This window comes from Monopterus albus, unplaced genomic scaffold (genome assembly GCF_001952655.1).
Source record: "Monopterus albus unplaced genomic scaffold, M_albus_1.0 scaffold161.1, whole genome shotgun sequence".
NCBI lineage: Eukaryota > Metazoa > Chordata > Actinopteri > Synbranchiformes > Synbranchidae > Monopterus > Monopterus albus.
Window position 1 is genome coordinate 729,718 of NW_018128041.1, and position 19,467 is coordinate 749,184.

Here is a 19,467-nt window from a genome sequence, read left to right on the forward strand (position 1 = left end):
TATATATATATATATATATATATACATTTAATTCAGCACAAAGGGTGTATTTAACAAAAACATTTTGGAGCTGAGAAATGTTTCCTTGTGACATGTAACTGCTATAACAACATGATCATGCTCAACTTATACATTTGATTAATTAATTGGTTGCTTGAGAACTTAAAAATCCTCATAAAATAGTTCATGAAAAATATTTTTTTATTATATTACTTATTGAATCTCTACTTTTGCCAGAATAGCAACACATTTCAAGATCAAAACATTTCCATATATGCTATTTCCTGAACCAGCTTTATTCATGTATACATTTTAGATTTTTTGTTAATAATAGTGGTACCACATATACGTATGTTTGTTTTATTCCACCCAGTAGGTGGCAGCGTTGAGCGAGTGTGCGCCTGCGGGGATTAGTAGAAGTAAGCTCCTCTCTGAGGAGAAATAAGAGGTCTCACTTTGCTGCTGTTTTATGTGAGACCTTGCTCTAATTTATAAGTGCTGAATTATTTCAAAGTCATACTTTATATTTATTTATAGAATAAAAGAATGTTTCCAAGTCACACAAAGTATGTGTAATGGTTAAAAACGTACTTCTGTAATCAGACGTGGGAGTCAGTAACGAAGTGAACTATCTTTACTATTCACAGCCTGGTCTTAGCTTGCTGCTCTCTCTTGTCAACTATGCTAACTAGAAGGTTTATGAAGCCTCATCTTTTGGGGTTGAGGAATGTTTTATTGCGGGGACAGTTGCTGTCTGCGGCCCCTGTCAGGTAACATATATATATATGCGCTAAATAAGTTTAATGTTTGTCACTTTTAAGGTAGTCTATTATTTCTTATGAGAATATGTTTCGGTAATCGCTACGACATTGTTAAATATCTGTAACGTTCCATGTGCATCTTGCAGGTTGTTGGATTAATTAAATATATTTTATGATATTAGTTGTTGTTGTTGTTTTAAATACACCTTAAAAGCAGGTTTTTTGTCGACTGTAATATCCGTAGAAGTGGGTCGCGTTAACCTTTGACACACTTCTCTTATCATGACAACTAATCTGTTGCTGGATATGTATAGAGGCAGGTTTAATTTGAAAATCCAAGACAGTGTGATGAAAATAATGAATCAGCAAAATAAGTGGCAGAATGCTCGACAATTTCAAGAATGGTTAGGTTAGTTTAAGCCATACATACATAATCCCCTGCTACTTTATCAAAATAGTCATGGCTCTTCAACATGGATGTGTCATTAGAAAGCTTTCTAATAAAACATCCATGGTTTGCAATCAACCACTTTCCAGCTAAAAAAAAAAAAAAGAAAGTATAAATTTCTGTCGTTTTTCCCAGGCTGCAGTATGACAGATCCCAGCAGTTCAAGCAGTCTGTCCTCTCAGTCCGCCCAGAGACCTCCAGTGCCAAGACCCTGATGGACATTGGGACCCGCCGGATCTTCAATGAGGACTATGATCTCTTCAGGCAAAATGTCCGGCGCTTCTTTCAAGAGGAAGTGGTTCCACACCACAAGGAGTAGGTCAAATCTTTCTTGTTGCATAGCCAAGTACACAACTACAACGACACACCACAAATTCACTACTCAACCATAAAATCATTTTTCTTTGTTGCAGGTGGGAGAAGGCAGGCCAGGTAAGCAGGGAAGTGTGGGAGAAGGCTGGTGAGCAAGGCCTGCTGGGAGTAATGATACCAGAAGAGCACGGTGGTGTTGGAGGAGACCTGTTTTCTGCGGCTGTCGTGTGGGAGGAGCAGTAAGGTCTTGAAATGTAAACCACAGTTAGTCACACCTGATCATATCTTTTTAAATTAGAGTTTGTTTTTGTCTTCCAGAATGTACTGTAACTGTTCAGGCCCGGGGTTTGCCTTGCACTCAGACATCGTTATGCCCTACATTGTCAACTATGGTAGCAAGGAGCAGATTGAACGCTTCATCCCCAAGATGACTGCTGGGAAATGCATTGGTGCTATTGCCATGACAGAGCCAGGAGCAGGCAGGTCAGGACTTGGTTGGAGAGAAATCAGCACGCACAGCACTAATGTGGTGAAGCTTTGATGAACCATCTCATTTACTTTTTCAGCGATCTGCAGGGTGTCAGGACGTACGCCAAGAGGGATGGCAGTGACTGGATCCTCAGTGGCAACAAGGTGCTGAGTCATGATGGCAGCAACATTCACATCACTTGCATCTCAACCTCGGCTTGAACTCTTTTCTGTCTCAATTCTCCAGGTGTTTATCACAAATGGTTGGCTGTCCGACCTGGTGGTGGTAGTGACCGTGACCAACCGTGAGGCAAAAACAGCTGCACACGGCATCAGTCTGTTCCTGGTGGAAGACGGCATGAAGGGCTTCCAGAAGGGACGCAAGTTGGAGAAGATTGGTCTGAAGGCTCAGGTACCTGAGCTTTAGTGCTTTAGGGCACATAGCATTTCCATCTATCTTTGACCATCTCAACAGAAGGCAAGCACAATTTTGATGTCAGGTCACTGTAATTCTGTCCTCTCACTGTCATTTTTTCTTCTTACAAAGGACACAGCTGAACTGTTTTTTGAGGATGTCCGGCTCCCAGCTGACGCTCTCTTGGGGGAAGTCAACAAGGGTTTCTACTACCTGATGAATGAACTGGCACAGGTGAAAGGGACATGGGAAAATATTGAATTGAGTTACTAAAAAGCTATTTATTCATCTCAGTCACTCTTAGTGCCAGAGTGCTGCAGATAGCATTAAAAAAAAAATCCCACCTCTTCTGAGTCATATCTCAGTCACACGAACACTGATGTGCTCCACCGATTCAGCGTGCCCTCCACTGAAGATATATTTCAGGTGTCTACTGTGAATACCTGTACTGCCTTCTAACAGAACCTGACTGACTGAGAATCTTCTTTTTTAAAAACTACCATCACTATTAACATAATCTAGTGATAGTAGCCTGTGCATCCATGGATTCACTGCAAAAAGGACTGTTAATAGATAATTCGGCAAGTCTTATTGGCACCAGTTTGTGATGGGATGCTGTTGCTGGGATGCTAATTGTCTCATCTTACTGTGTTTTGGAATAGGAGCGTCTTTTGATTGCTGACATGGCCATAGCGAGCTGTGAGTTCATGTTTGAGGAAACCAGGAACTATGTGCTGCAGAGGAAGGTGTTTGGCAAGACAGTGGCTCACCTACAGGTCTATATAACAAAGTTTTGCATGTTTTATGTGCTTTTAAACTACTGTAAATTACTTTTATATCTGTGACCAACAGCCAGCATTATCAGATTTTCATGTTAAACGTTTGGCTTCCAGACTTATTCTGCTTTTTATTTGTTCTCTTCTTCCTAATGTTACTGTTTAGCATTTGCTGCCAAGGCCTTAGAATCTGATTTATTCTTTAGATGAATACTTTTCATTGCATCTAATTTTCCCCCACAGACTGTGCAGCACAAACTGGCAGAGCTGAAGACTGACATCTGTGTGGGCCGTGCCTTCTTGGATAACTGCCTTCAGGTTCATGCAGAGAAACGCCTGGACCACGCCACGGCTTCCATGGCCAAGTTTTGGTGAGAATGCTTTTTTTTTTTATTTTGAACCAGCTTCTCAAAAGTCTGCCATGTCCCTGCTTTGTGCCAACGGCCTTCATCTTTTCTTTAGGGCGACTGACCTCCAGAACAAAGTGGCCACTCAGTGCCTGCAGCTCCACGGAGGCTGGGGCTACATGTGGGAATACCCCATCGCAAAGTAAGTTTCACATCATCTGACAAATAGTGTTTTTCTACTGCAGGGACTTGGCAAGCTGTAACCTGGAGCTTCCCCTCGCATGTAAACAGTCACTGTTTACATGAAGGCAGGGCTACACTCGTCTCTACACAGCTGAGATGAGGCAGAACACAAAGCTGCAGAAATGTGGCGTTTTTGCCATTTGCCCCGTGATCAACTTGCTGAAGTCCCTGTTTTACCTCAAAACCAGTATGAGTGAAGTCTGTGTCACCTTTAAACCACTATAAGTTTGTTTTCACTCTCTGTGCATGTAATGCATTAGCATACTGGTTTCGCGGTGCTTGAGATGTGACAATGCTGCCATTTAATCCACATTGTTTTCAACTTGTTTTGTCTTTCCAGGGCGTTTGTGGACTCCCGTGTTCAGCCCATTTATGGAGGCACCAATGAGATCATGAAAGAGCTTATTGCCCGCAGCATTGTCGGCCAGAAGTGAGACATTGGTTGTTTTGATGGTGGAGGATCACTGGACTGGTTTGCACAGCTGTTTTTGGGGGGTTAAAGAATGAATTTAGTCATGACCAGCTGTGACAAGTCTGGAAGGGTGCTTTAGCATTTAGCATTATCCTGAAATGGTGTTTTCTAACACATGGCCACTGTTCAGCAAAAGTTAGACTCAATCTAGTTGCTTAGTATACATTGTGTTTTAGCGTTTCTTTCATTTATCACATCTATTCTGTTCAGTTCTATTTTATTTTATTTGTATAGCGCCAAATCACAACAAAAGTCATCTCAGGACACTTTACAAAGTAAGGTCTAGACTTTAATATTATTATTTTAGATGAAAACCCAACAAATCCTCCCTGAGCAGCACTTGGCGACAGCGGGGAGGAAAAACCCCCTGCAACAGAAGAAACCTCTGACAGACCCCGGCTCTTGGTGGATGGCCTTCTACAGTACATGCTTTTTTGTCACCATTAAAAGTGTTTTTACTCAAACTGAAACTTTATATAAATATATTTTACATGCCAGTTTTGTTCAGAATAGAAAGAAAATCTGTAGTTTCTGCATCCTTCAATAATACACTTTAAAAAAATCACTACATAGTTCTGTCAGTAAAACTTTGTTCCAAGCTGAACATTTGTAAATCAGATATTACTAATAAGTTAATCATTTGTTTTCACTGCTTCACCTGTACAGATTTGGGTGAGGATTAATTTCAGGAGTAGGTCAAGTTGGGGGTGTAACTGAGAGCCATGTGTTTTAAATGTTGAATTGAAATGTTCTATTCAGAGAGAAATTCATGTAAAACAGCATCAGCATCTTGGCTGTGCTGTATTATTTCCACCAGTAGATGGCAGTAGAGAAATGACAAATGAGTTGATTCTATTGCAGCATGGTAACAAGCAAAAACTGATTGTTGAATGTAACTGAATGATGACACAGCATACAGAATATCTTTTATCTTAATGATGGCATTTTTGTTACCATGTATTTGTGCCCTTTTGACTCTAGTACATGATTCTGTAAATAAATTCTACATTAATGTGACCGTTTTGTGCTGAAAGTCCCCCAAAAAGCCCACATCAGTGGAGCAGGGAGAGGAACCAGACAGTCTCCCCATCACGCCTCAAAAGTGCAGCTGTTTTCTGGTGCATTCCCCCCCCACACACACACACACACACACACAGATCCTGCTTGTATTTCCACCTTTTCCCTGTACTCTTCTTCGTTTTCCCGCCCCTCCTTCTCTCTTTACCGTTAACATCACATCCACGATATCCCCCTTCTCCCCCCCCGCTGTTTCCTCTCCTTCTCCATCTCCATCTTTCCTTAGCAACAGCCACACCCCGATGCTTCAGCTCTGTACACAGACTGCCTTCCCTTTCTGCAAAGCATGTTGATGCAAACCCACTTTCAGGATGAAAGCTGTTTTCATGTTAGCACTTTGCACTAGTGCGGTTTTTCATCTGGCTTTATGTCACTGTGACTCAATCACAAATTTGGTGTTTTTTTCTTTGTTTAAGTGCATGCATTTGTTGCATATGTGCACTCCAAAGATGCCCAGCTATCTCTTAATCATAATGAGAGACTGCCTGCCATGTTTATTGCAGCCCCAGTATCCCCTTGCGCCCGTATTTCTGCATTTACGGTAGCTTAATTTGCAATGGGAGGGATCAGAGGGCCCCATACTGTGCTCATTGTCACTACTGCTCCCTCAGACACCAGGGTATTAGTGCCGCTCCGCAACCTAAACATCCAGGTAAGAATTTGAGCAGTTTGTTGGTCATTTACTGGGGAAATGAGGCTTTCTAATCGCTCTAATTAGAATGAATGTAGAGTTATGGCAATTTTAGGCCAACAGGAGCTGCTATGAAAGTTTCCAGTGAAGTCAAAAGTGTGCCTATATTAATGTTGGCATATTGCTGTCCACTAATTCTCAGCTGTTGTGATTGAGCGCGTTATGGTGTAATGTGCAGTTATGTGTATGAATGAAGAGATATGAATAAGCTGAATGTATTAATATCTCGGTTGTAACTTAAAGATTTGACATTAAAAATCAGGGCTTAATCATGTGGAATGATGATTTAGATTGTGTTTTATTCTCGGTATTTGCCGCTGCCTTACTGCGCCCTGGTGCGTCTCCGCTGCTGCACCCTGAGCCTTTTGTTCTGGTCCGCGCCTGTATGGTGCTGAAACGGGCTATCCCGTCTTTCCACTGCAGTGCAACAGACTCGCCTATGAAACTGACAGTTTATTTAACTGATATAAGTGCAGGCTTTTATAATTACTTTAATCTCGGTGCGGGTATTTTGGCAGATGTCTTAACCATTGTCATGTATTGTGGATGGGAGTAGCCCAGCTTATAGCTGGCTCCTTGTCTGGCCACAATCTCTTGCCTTTGCAGGCATTACCACCTTGCATCAGCAAAAAGGTGGCATGGCTTCAAGAACACATGCATTTTTAATATTTGTTTAGTTTAGCGGGAACCTTGTATAGGAGTGCTGTGTCAGCAGTGAGCCACCCAATTATCAAAACCTGATTTTCCTTGTCTAGTGACTATAATGGAGCCCTGCCTTGATGGGATGTAATGTCTTCAAGCATGGACCTATTTCAAATCTAGCCCATTTCCATGTATTCTCAGCCTCCACATGCAGAGGAGATAAAATAACAGTTGGTTTCCCACATCTGGATGTGAAAATAACCCGTTCTGAAAGGGAATAACTACACTCTGGTTTCTGTATTTGCACATTCCTGTTGCTGTCTCATTAAGCCCCTAGTTATGGACAAGATATGTATTGAAAACAGTACCTTTACATGCTGGTGATGTTGGATTTGGTGTTCATTCCAAGTCAATGTGGTCTGCTTAAACTTTCTTCACTGACCTTACAGTTCATGCAACTTTGTTCTTGGTTTGAGATGTAGCAACCCGAGACTCAGTTAGAGTACGGAGAAGATTAAATACAATAAATGTCCAGGAATTTGTTGTACTAACATGAATGAAGAGAACATGTATATACTTCCAGGGTTTCACAGACAGTAGTGACAACATTACTGTAGTTTCAACAGGCAGTAGCAGAAATCATCATGTGCCAGGGACTGTAATCCATAAACAATACCTGGTAAGCAAATCATTTCTACTACACTTAAAAAGCAGTGTAATTCTGATTTGTATTTATTTAATGCTAATCATGCCAGCACTTTGTGCTTAATGGGTGCTAATTAATCTGGCACACAAAGAATGGGCAGAAGGAAAAATATCTAACCACACATAAAATGTATTCATATATAATTCATATATAATTTAGTGTGGTTTTAGTGGTTAGGCACAAACTGGGAACATTAGTTCCTTTCCTCAACGTCTTGGGCGACCAAATGGAGATTGACAAAGTGCATTAGAACAGTTGCAATGTGTGTAAAGTTTCACCTAATTCTGTCAGGAGAAGTCTCTGTCAAGACAGATTGGGCTGAGTCTAATCACAGGTGGAGTAATTGAAATGACCTTAATCATGACAGGACAGCTTGGGTTTGTGTGTGTATGTGTGTGGGTGTACTTGCATAAGCTATGAAAATAAGACTCAAATTTGAATTTTGAGTGTGTGTGTGTGTGTGTGTGATACATTTAGCCACTTCTTGCTTTTCCAACCACCAAGAAATCCAATCTGCCTTCTTGCACCACATGGGAACGTTAAGTATATTTCCCAGCGTCAGTTCTGGTTAGGTGTACCATCAAAGCCCCAAAGCCCCAAAACCACGCTGTGATCCATTGAAAGTAAGATGCCATCTTGGCTGGTGCTTGTTTATAACTGAACTGTACTGGAACAACGTTTGGAATAAGAATCAGTTTCTGGATTTGTTTGTGGATTGATGCAAGATGGATTGACTTTGATGTTTTTGAAGGAGAGTGTTTGGTTTAATGTGTGTCATGATGGGCTTTGGAGGTATTTAAGTGACAATGCAGATCTATTTTGTGTGTGTTTTCTTGTTTAGTGTTAGTGAAGTAGATGAACTCAGCACCATAGAGTGCCAGTGTCACAGGTGTGTGAGGACTCAGGGTGTGTCTGTCGCCCACTGCTGCTCCCAACTGAGGTTTTTGTACTTCAGGTGTCTAATGGGACCTGGCAGAACTGTGCTTGTACTTGATTAAGTCTTGGCTGTTCCAGGGACCTAATCTAATTCACATGTCAGAGGAACCAAATGACCTACTGACCTGCATATGAAGAAGACTCCAAGACACACCCACCTTCTTGGCAAACAGGCACCTAGAACTTTGTTGGTGGGCATAGGAGTAAATTAAGGAGTGGTAATTAAAATTTTGAGGGTGGTGTTGTATTGCCATCATATATTCACCAAGATTATCCAGAGCTCTCTCAGTGTGTATTCTTATTTGATGACTTGGGATGGACATATCATGATCAAGCAGCTTGTACAATCTGCAGTCCAGATGTACAGTAGTTGACACAGCTGTTAAAATGAAAACCTTTAGGTCTCAGTTGTCCATGAGATGTCTAGAGAGATTCTTTAAGCTCATTGTTTTTGAGCAGACCTTTCTTGTCGAGGTTAGTTTTAAAGGGTTTGTTAAATACATGAGTTCCATCATGTCACCTCCTCAGTACAGGACAGTTTCTTTACTCACTCATCCACACTGCTCGCCTTTGTACCAGAGCTCCATCTTCAGCTGACTAGCAGCCAGTCTCCCAAACAAACCCCGACAGCCAGTGTCAGATTTCATTTCTTCATTCAGAGGGCACTGATGCAGGGCATTCTTACATTCAATACCAAAGTCCTTCACATATTGGTATTTATAATATTCTCTTTCTCTTGCTTCTGATTTTGTCTTGTAACCATGTTAGCTAATCCATGAGGTCATTGTGACAATAGCAGGTTGTATAGAGGAGGCTGTTGAAGACCAAGAGTGTGGAGGAAAGGAGTTTATTTCTGAGAGACAACAAATATAACCTGCCTGCCAGAGTGGCTCAGTTTGTACAGGCTGGTTTGGCTTGAGTACAGCAAATCCACTCCATGTTGATCCATGTGCCTCAAAGTGATTTCCTTCTTCTGAAAACTTTCTTTATTTAGATCGGTTTTTGTGGACAAGTGCCTGACGACGCGTGCCAAGCCGAGAATTTCACACACAACTATTACAGGAGGTTTGTGTGTCTTTCTTATTGGGATCATGACATATACAGTAGCTGTTTTAGGTTTCACACCCCTGATTGGCACAGGAGACTGCATGTGACTGTACTGTCGACATTCTGATTAATATTATGGTACTGTCTCTTATATTTAGCTGGCTTGGTCATGCAGCTGTTTTCATGTTAGCAAAACTCTAAAGCTTGTCTGGATTTTACTGGCATTGCAGTTAAACATGCAAATGAAATTTCATTTTCTTTTCCTTTTCTTTTTTTAATGAGGATTCTTTCAGAATAAGAGAAGAAAAAATCTTTGCAGAAAAACAGGTCAATGCAGTTTGATAACTATGGAGACTGTTGTGCAAAATGATTACAGTTTTCATACAGTATTGAGTGAGAAAGATGTAGAAAATGCCTGGAATCCATAAAGTAGAATGATCCTGTGTTGTTTCCTGACATCTAACACAACAGCCACAGTCAGTTTTGTTTCCATGAGTCAAGTTTTTGAACTTGAGAGCTTGTACAATCTGCAGAAAATGCATGAGGGAAAAAAAAGTCATTTAATTTGCTGTTTATTTTACACTTGTCCATCAGAGCCAAAACTAGTTTAAGATTTAGTGGCAGCCTGAGTGATGGACTACAGTTTCTAGTCATTTACATGCAAAACTGCTGGTCAGATATTTTGGACTTTGATGAGGGCTGCTAGTGGGAAGAGACTGCTAATGAGCCTTAGCTTCTTCCTGAATGGGCCACGGACCTCCTGTTAGCCTAGCATAGAGGCTAAGCTAAGTAGTGCTAAGACTTTATGCTTTCCAGATGTTTAAGCTAAACAGCTAGACTGTTTTCTCTGCATTCTTTTGCAAACAGCAGAACGGCAATTGTTACAGGCTGATATATTGGGAGAGGTGTACTCATGGAATGAATGAGTGTCATTGTTATACATGTATTGTTAGAACATTCAGACTCGCTCAGGTTTCTTCATGCTTTTATGAACCTTTTTTTCACAGTCTCATCTCAGTATGAATGTGTTTTTCAGTTGATCCCTTAAGGGAGAAATGTTGGAATGTAATTTCATGGAAATAAGTCTCCACGGATTCAGGGTAAACTGCTTCCCAGGGCCTGAAGCTAAACTAAACCAGAACATCTTAACTGTGTTAGTGTGTGGATGCTTGTAAGTGTCCATCTCTGTGCCTCTGCACATCTGCTTGTCAGGGTTGTATTTGGGATGAATAGAAACCCCAAGTTCAGGAACTTCACACACAGGAGCTCTGTAAAACCAGTGTGAACCATAGAAACAGATGCACAGCATGTGCAGTAGGCTTGTTTTTAACTGGACTGCAGCAACAGAGCAACTCAGTGTGTGCAGTGGATCTCCTGGCCAACTTCCATAAAGGGTTTTTATAGGAAATGACACAAAATTGTCTGAGGAGGGACTTGCTAGCAAATCTAACATCTGTAAGGCATGTAATAGGCAGAGGAAGATGAAGAGACACAAAAATGAGCAAATGCACAATGAACAAACTCCCCTTTCTTATGTATAAACACTTCCTCATAGTAGACTGTAGTGGGTCTCACACTCACAAGTATCCCCCTACCCGGACTGTCTGCATTGTTGTGAAGCACTGACTGTGCCTACTGACCCAATGGGACCATCAAGGGCCCCTCTCACCACAGCAACCCCTGCCATGGAAACAAGCCCCTCAAGGGAGTGAGCCTTTTGAGTGCCAGTGTGTAGACACTCTGTGTTGCTCTGCCTCACTCTGTAGTAACAGGATACAGACAGAAGCCTCAAAAACAGCATTCTCACATTTTTGGTTCTCTCCACCTTGTTTTTCCTTTCCTTTTGACCCAGGAATCCCCTGATTAGGACAGAACCTTTGATGGTACTACACACATTGCACTCCTCTGATTGGTGTCACAATAGTGATTATTGTTTGTGCTGTGCACTGTCACATCAGAGGACTAAAGAGAGTAAGAATAGGAAATCTCTCCCATGTTTGTTTCCATTTGAAATTCATTCCGCTTCCTCTGTTTCATGCCAGCTAGTCAGAGCATTCAAGGACCTACTGTTTTGATTCAGTGACAGAGACAGAATTGCTGAATGTGTACGACAGGGCATGTATCCCCAAGGGACTGTAACATGTAAGTAGGATGGGAGATGTGACCACCTCAGGTCACCTCATTAAATCAAAGAATGTAAATCCTGGAAGTAGAAGAAGGAGGAGCTTTATATTGAAACATCAACAGATGTTTGTGAATGGCCTCTGGGGAAAGAACGTGTTGTTCACTGCCACAAAGAGCTCTGTGACAGGGTTTTTTCTTATGAAGAGATTTGTACTTGTGGATGCGACTGACCCAGTATGGCTGGTCCTTTTAAATGCTGACAGTGGCTGAAGAACTTGAGCTCACAAGATTCTTATGTGGTATGCCTGTGTGTGTTTGTCTGATCTGTAGCGTTGTGTGTGTGTGTGTGTGTGTGTGTGTGTTTCTGTTTTTGTTAGTATTTAACTGTATGCAGATATAAAGGCATAAGCATGATGTTAGAGAGGTAAGACTTTGGACTATTTTATTTGATGTCATACAGTAGTATAAGATCAATGTTTGTATGGCCTCTGAAGAAATGCACTAAACTAAATGATCAACATCCAAGGCAAGTATGTATGTAAACTGTGTGGAATAAACATGCTGTTGGAGAAAAACTTAATTAATTAGATTGGTTTTCTGTCAAATTAATGTTGAATTACATTTCAAAACCATGACACACTTTGTAGTTTGTTTCTCTACATTACTGTAAAGCAGTCAAAGAAACTTACTGTTGCAAATAGCAATTAACTTGCAAGAAAGCTACCAAAGTTACTTTCTCTAATGAATGATCTATTATTTCAATCATGCAACGTCTCCCGGAATTTGTATCATACATGAACTTTAATGTTCCAGGTTCTTTGTATAAGGTTTAGTGATGGTTCAGCAAAATCTGCTCAGGTTCTTGGTCTCATAGGAACAGCAGACCCGTCTTGTGTGTTTTACCTTTCCGTCTAAACTGCCTGGCATTTTCTCTGATGAAGTCTGGGAGCCAACATTTTACCCCAGCACAGAGCAAAATCCCTCTGTGCTCATCGTTTGTAGATCATAAAATATGATGTTGTAGAATACAGTCCTGTACAGTAAGTCTGCCTTGCCTTCACCATTTTTGTGTTCCTTGTGTGTAAATCATGCTTAATAGGCTTTCTAGAAAGCATTTCCTGTGTCCGGTAAGAAAACCATGAAGTGTAAAATTGTGGTGCGAGGATTTTTTGATTGTGGATGTTGGAAACCTCTGCAGCACAAATGCAAGTCATTGTTGGTACCAGCATGCTTTTATGGCTGTAGTAGGAGTTCAAACATGGCAGCTTGAAGTTCAAAACCCTATCACCTGCTATGGATCCTGATGTAATCTCTGTTGCTGTCATATCTACAGCAGCATTAAGCCTGCCTACCATCTACCACTACTGTCTATACAGGCTTGCTTTTGTGTTTTATTAGCTTTAGGTTTTGCATGCTGCTGCTTAGCACAAAACATATAGAGAGACTGTAGCAAAAATAGCTGAGTGGCATATTCTGAGCAAGAGTCTGTAATTAGCTGAGTCTCTTGTAAAATCACTACTGTTCAAAGCCACCAGCTTTTCCCACTTCCTCTGTTTGCATGCTGTGGGTCACCATTTATGGATTTTGTCCTTCCCAAGCCTTTGTTTCCTCTGCTCACCTGTTCCCTGTGGGGAAGCAGGAGGGAGAGACCCCCCGTGGATCTGCATGCTCACATTATGCTAATTGTCCACCATCTGCTTTCTGCTTTAGAGAGAGGCTGCTCTTGATGCCTCCTTGTCTTTGGCCACTATGGGTTGGGAGCTCCTTTTGGGCTGAGTAGCTGCCAGGCTAAATGCCACCTCTGCGCCCTAATCAAGGGACACAGAACCCTAATCCCAGTCCCTTTCTATCCCTTACCCCTACACACTGGGGTAATCCATAGAGGGGGTTCAAACTGAACTAAAGAACTTACCCCCTTTATTCAGAGGCAATGGACCCTAGCATAATAGACCTCTTGTTCTGCATGACCTCTCACTTAGCCTGGCCAAAGAGACTTTTGGGCAGATGAGTTAATTACTGCTGGTGCAACGTCATGGGATGTTCAAAATTACCAGTCTCCTAGCAGATGACATGAAGCACACCTGATTTACATCGAACTCCAAAATTGTTGGACTTTGTCTCCCACTTGTTGGAGTGGGAATTCATCTCAGGCTTGCTTTCTTTCTTTCTCTTTGGGTGGCTGCACATCAACTGGTGTGTGTGTGGGACTCTGCTTAGATTTTCAGCTCCAGGATGACATAATAAAGTCTATTTTAGCTGTCTCAGTGGGAAGGTTTTCTGCATGCTTGTAACCTGTATTTAGTGTTCCGTTCTTGCTTGAATATTATATGCCCTGTTTAGTGTATTTTAAAATGGATCCTGTCCTGGATAAAGTGAAAGTGTGTCTATAGTTCAAACAAATATGCAATGAAATAGCTGTATGCATCACAAAATGTGTATTTAGTTGTAGATTTGCATAAATGTGGCTTCCATACTTTGTAGATTTGGCAACATAGCCAACTACTTTGCTAGAGAAAATGAAGCCCTTTTTGCTACTAAGCAGATCATTTCAGGTCCTGTTCTGCTCTATATCACATGCCAGTCAATTTTTAAGTTTTCAGGCAGACTTAAGGATGCAGTGCTCCTATAGAACTCTTCTTCAGGCCACAGTATGGTGTGAACAGACATGTTCATACCAAGAGCCATGCGACCATGTCCACAGGGGGAAAAGAGTTTTTCCCTGCTTTGAATTCCCTTAGTGGAAGTTTGAGCAAAAGCCTGCTGTCATAAAAATGCGTGTGCAGTTCTGAAAAGATAATTTGAGAATGATGTGCATATGGGCCATTTCTTAGATTACAAATTTAAGAAACAATGTCAAGAAAAGTGTAAATAACCCAACAATGAAAGCACTCCTTCCCTGATTGCAGCTATGACAAACAGGACTTCAGGGACCAGTGTTCACATGCTACACTAACTCCTTTTATGCTTTTCCCACCGCAGATCAGATAAAAACTCAGCAGAGAGCTGATACGAACAGGAAAGTAAACCCTTCAGACTGCTGATGCCTAGACTCCCGCTCCCACCAGCTTATATCACTCCATATTCTCACCACTAATTTAGTACAGCTCCATGCATTTCAGACTAGGAGACACTTTATCGCAGTAGCTCATATGTTCTCAAGCCCAGCTATTTCCTGTGCTGGGCGGCGGCATCCCGACAACAGACATGCGAACCAGTTGTGATCTAAACCACAAAGGCATGAAGCTGGAGATTCGAGACACTTTAATCTACGTTCACATCTGAGTAATGAAAACACAAAGCTTGATCTGCCCTGCCTCATTGTGTTGACATGTGGCTGTGTGTGCATGTGGCTCACTTTTGTGTGTGATTCCTGCCTCTGTGTGTGTTTACATATGTGTATCCGGTTGTATAAAGCCAAAGTGACAGCCAGTCAGTTGGATTGTAGACGGTATCAGTCTGCTGCAGAGCTGGCGATGGTGATGGGAGCATGAATACTGATGATGTGCCGCCACCAGTGCTTCTCACTGTTCCTTTCTGACAGATGAACTTACAAACACCAGGAATCTCTTTGTTTGTCTGTCTGTCACTCTGGCTGTGTCATCGCTCTCTGTGGGCATGAATAATAGATAACTAGGCTGATAGGGGAACTTCAGACTTCAGCCCAGGTTGATGCAAAAGGCTGCCCTCTTCACTTTATTTTATAAATGTGACTATTTCCAGCTGGCTCTATGTTTCTTCATTCCATTTGCATGCACCTAGTGCTGAAACAGTTAGCTGATAGTCATTTGAATTCAATAGATAAGTTTATATATTTGTCAAATGTTCAACTATTTGCTTGAAATATGAGGTTTTGTGGTTGAAACAGAAGTAATCATATGCACCCATGTTAACCTACAGACATTACGTGAATATTTATTTTTTGAATTGTAGGCATATACTTTGTAAATGTCTCCACATTCCAGTCCCGTACTGATAAATTTCATTTTATTTTTGTCAGACAATCTGATTTAGAGAGGTTCGAGACGCATGCAGATTAATAATAACAGGTTTTTTTTAAAAAGTGAAAATACTCTAGAACGTATCATATTGTACTTAGTGTATCGAACTTTTCATTCATACCTCTCATCTGTGCCGATAAAGAGCTTCACCATCACGGTCCTTGGGTCCACATTCTTCATTTAACTTTGTTTCCTGATGGAGCTGTAGTCATAATGACTCATCTCAGTGTCATGGAGACAAAATACTCTGATTGCAGCAGCCTCCAGAACCCCAGAGAAACCTGTTGCCCACACAGCATCCCCAACTTGGCAATATAATATTCACAAGATTAAACTGTGCTTTGTAGACTGGTTGGATTTGGTACAGTAACGTTTGCCAAGTTCTTCAGTACCAAGATGTTTTTTATGACTTTAAGTGATTGATTATCTTGATTTTAATGATTTCCCAAGAGACAGTCACAGTGGCGTGAACAAGATCAGTTTTCATGTTTTATTATGTAGCACAGTGGCAAATCTGACCTGACAGAGGCCACGTCAGTAATCAGAGAAAAGTGTCCTGAGCTACAGTTGGCTCCCAGCATGTACTGTAAATGTCCAAGAAGTTGATGAAGAATGACCTCACCTTTGTTCCCTCAAGTGCAGGAAGTCATTATTGCTTCACCACCATGAACTCCATGGCAGTGCTTTATACCTGGGATGTTGTTCTTCTCTTTATGCTTAATAAATCCAGCTTAATTCTTCCCCCCATTCTCTTTTGTTAATGGAAACTGGCAAGAGATTCTCAGGCAACAAACCCCTGACCTCCTTCATCTGCCCACTTCTGAGCTCTTAAGGGCCTGCTCCTGTTTATTATTCCCCTGCTCTCACCTCTCTCTCTAACCACAATATTGCTGTATCACTTACACTAATAGCTTGCTCTTAGAGTACCTCAAGGTGAAAGCACAGCTTCCTGTTGAGAGAGGAAACATTCAGAGATATTGCAGATGTTGATGTCAGTCGTTGCTATGAAAATGCAGTTTATAAGGCAGCCTGTTTGAGTTGAGTGATATGTTACATTGTGTCCACAACATTACCACTTATTCAGAAACTGTCAGCACCACTTATCTTTTTGGAGCATAATGTTGTTAATTTTTTGCCTGCAGTCCTATCGTTCATTTCTTTCGCCTAGTTAAATCAATGAAAATATTGAAAAAAAAAATAATTAGAGTTCAGTGAAAAATGGCGATGGCCTGATAATGTTTGTCTAATGGGAATACTAACAAGTAATGTGATATTTAGGGACTAGTTCATGCCTGTAAAACACTTGTATAGTGTTTTGAGTTTAGTTGTAGTAGCAGTTGAACAAAAATAGGTGTCAAACATAATGCTTTGTTATGCATTTATCATAAGCGTGGTGCATCTAGTTTTTTTTTTAGACAGTGCAGCCAAAAACCAACATCATCTCTATTCCCAAGTCTCCTGCTAAAACTCATTTTTATGTGGAAGCTGGATGAGGGAAAAGTGACAGTGTGCCTCTTTTGGATGCTTTACTGACAAAGCGGTTTCCCATGCAGTTGCTGAATGGCATTGTTGCCCCATAAGGCTCGACAACTGTTGACTCCAACTCTGAGATGTGTTTGTCGACAAATCGTTAATCTTGTTGATAGTACTGCAGCCTCCATGTGTAATACACTTGATACCATTGCCCCTCTGAAAAAGAAGGTAGTGATACAGAGGAGGCTAGCCCCGTGGTACAGCTCGCAGCTCTGCTCCCTAAAGCAGGCATCACGAAAAATGGAAAGGAGGTGGCGCTCCACTAAGTCAGAAGAGTTTTTCACAGCCTGGAAAGAAAGTTTAATAACATATAAGAAAGCCCTTCATAGTGCCAGAACCGCATTTTACTCATCACTGATAGAGGAAAATAAGAACAACCCCAGGTTTCTTTTCAGCACTGTAGCCAGGCTGACAAAGAGCCACAGTGCTGTTGAGCTTAACATTCCCTTAGATCTCAGCAGCAATGACTTCATGAGCTTCTTTACAAATAAAATCACAACTATTAGAGAAAAAATTGGTCGGACCACTCCCACAGCTCTCGCAGATGTGCCATCTACTACAATGGCTTTAGAAACATCTGTAAGACCTCATTTATACTTGGACTACTTCTCCCCTATAGATCTCTCTGAGTTGACCTCAACAATTGCTTCATCTAAATCATCAACATGGCTCCTGGACCCCATCCCGACCAGGCTGCTCAAAGACATCTTTCCCCTAATCAACACATCCATACTAGATCTGATTAACCTCTCTCTATTAACAGGTTATGTTCCACAGGCTTTTAAACTTGCAGTAATTAAACCTCTACTCAAAAAGCCTACTCTTGACCCAGGTGTCCTAGCTAATTATAGACCAATATCCAATCGCCCATTTATTTCCAAAATCCTTGAAAAAGCTGTTGCAAAGCAGTTATGTGACCACTTGCACAAGAATGATTTGTTTGAGGATTTTCAGTCAGGATTTAGAGTCCATCATAGTACAGAAACCGCATTGGTGAAAGTCACCAATGATCTTCTCCTAGCCTCGGACAAAGGACTTGTCTCCATACTTGTCTTCTTAGATCTCAGTGCTGCTTTTGAGGCCATTGATCACAGCATCTTACTGCAGAGACTTGAACATGTTATTGGGATTAAAGGAGGCAAAAGCGGGGCTGTCGGGCTGGCGTATTGGTGAAGCTGCGCAAGAGCCAAAACAAGCCACCGCTCCCTAGCATTTTTCTTGCCAACGTACGCTCCCTCGGTAACAAGATGGCTGAACTAGAGCTTCAGGTGGCACTGAACAGGCTGATCACGGACTGTTTTGTTATGTTTTGGCTTGATTCATCTATACCGGATGCGGCTATCGAGCTAGTAGGCCACACTGTACATCGTCATGACAGGAATGGGGACTCTGGTAAGAGCAAAGGGGGACTATGCATATATGTGAATAATTACTGGTGTACCAACTTGAAGATGGTTGCCAGTCACTGCTCCCCGGATGTGGAGTATATGACGGTTAAATGTAGACCTATTTATCTTCCAAGAGAGGTCACTGCTGTCATGGCAACTGCTGTGTATATACCACCTGATGCTAGTGCTAACTTGGCACTGGGACTTTTGCATAGCATGATTAGCAGCAGCCAAGATAAGTATCCCGAGGCTGTGCATATTATTGCCGTAATCATGCTGAGTTAAAAACTGTGCTGCCTAAACTTTATCAGCATGTGAAATGTGCCACCAGAGGAGATAGGATATTAGACAAGGTCTATTCTAATATAAAACATGGCTACAGAGCTATGCAGCTCTCACATCTGGGCCAGTCAGACCATATGTCTCTGCTTTTAGCACCAGCATATACCCCCCTCAGGAAACAGGCTCCTACCAAAATAATGCCTGTCAAAATTTGGCCCGTGGGTGCCTCTCATCAGCTGCAAGACTGTTTTGAGAGAACCAATTGGGACATTTTTGACCATCCAGACCTGGAGGAGCATACAGTGGCAGTCCTATGCTATATTAAATATTGCATAGATTCTGTTACTGTGAATAAGCGAGCGCATCCGGGTTTATTTCAACCAAAAACCCTGGATGACTAGAGAGGTTCGACGATTGTTACGGGAGAGGAATATAGCCTTTAGGTCTGGCGATATGAATTCATACAGCTTTGCCAGAGCTAATCTAAGGAGAGATATCCGGCGGGGCAAACTGCATTACAAGCAGAGGATTGAGGATAATATTAGGACACATAACACGCGGCAGGTGTGGCAAGGGATACAGCACTTAACCAATCATAGATCAAACCTCGCTGCTGTCGACGGGGACCCTTCACTGGCAGAGGAATTGAACCTCTTCTTTGCCCGTTTTGAGGTGGAGCCACCAGAGACAGCCGTATCACAGCTACCAGCCCACAGCGGCCCCTCCCACAGGGTGGAGGAGTATGAGGTGAGGCGCACGCTGAGGTCTGTGAATCCGAGGAAGGCTGCTGGACCTGATGGC

The 19,467-nt window shown here is 41.8% G+C and overlaps 2 protein-coding genes across 2 annotated transcripts in view; both read left to right on the forward strand.

Moving 5' to 3' along the window:
* Positions 1–613: 613 nt before the first annotated feature.
* Positions 614–4,591, forward strand: acadl (acyl-CoA dehydrogenase long chain). The gene is made up of 12 exons (XM_020615247.1): positions 614–770; positions 1,345–1,524; positions 1,623–1,760; positions 1,840–2,004; positions 2,088–2,154; positions 2,237–2,401; positions 2,537–2,638; positions 3,067–3,180; positions 3,424–3,551; positions 3,643–3,729; positions 4,111–4,200; positions 4,550–4,591. The coding sequence occupies exons 1-12, from the start codon at positions 682–684 to the stop codon at positions 4,551–4,553; spliced, it is 1,329 nt and encodes a 442-aa protein (XP_020470903.1). The 5' UTR covers positions 614–681; the 3' UTR covers positions 4,554–4,591.
* Positions 4,592–5,405: 814 nt separating this feature from the next.
* The window catches only part of LOC109968777 (microtubule-associated protein 2-like), a 55,900-nt gene continuing 41,838 nt past the window's right edge, over positions 5,406–19,467 (forward strand). The window contains exon 1 of the mRNA XM_020615284.1: positions 5,406–5,971. The gene's annotated coding sequence lies outside the window, so the exon portion shown is untranslated. The remainder of the gene's footprint in view (positions 5,972–19,467) is intronic.

Coding starts and splice junctions, on each gene's coding strand:
- acadl (XM_020615247.1), top strand. CDS start 682: ATGCTAACTAGAAGGTTTATGAAGCCTCATCTTTTGGGGTTGAGGAAT. Junction 2,402..2,536: donor AGATTGGTCTGAAGGCTCAG/GTACCTGAGCTT, acceptor CTTCTTACAAAG/GACACAGCTGAACTGTTTTT. Junction 3,181..3,423: donor AGACAGTGGCTCACCTACAG/GTCTATATAACA, acceptor TTTCCCCCACAG/ACTGTGCAGCACAAACTGGC.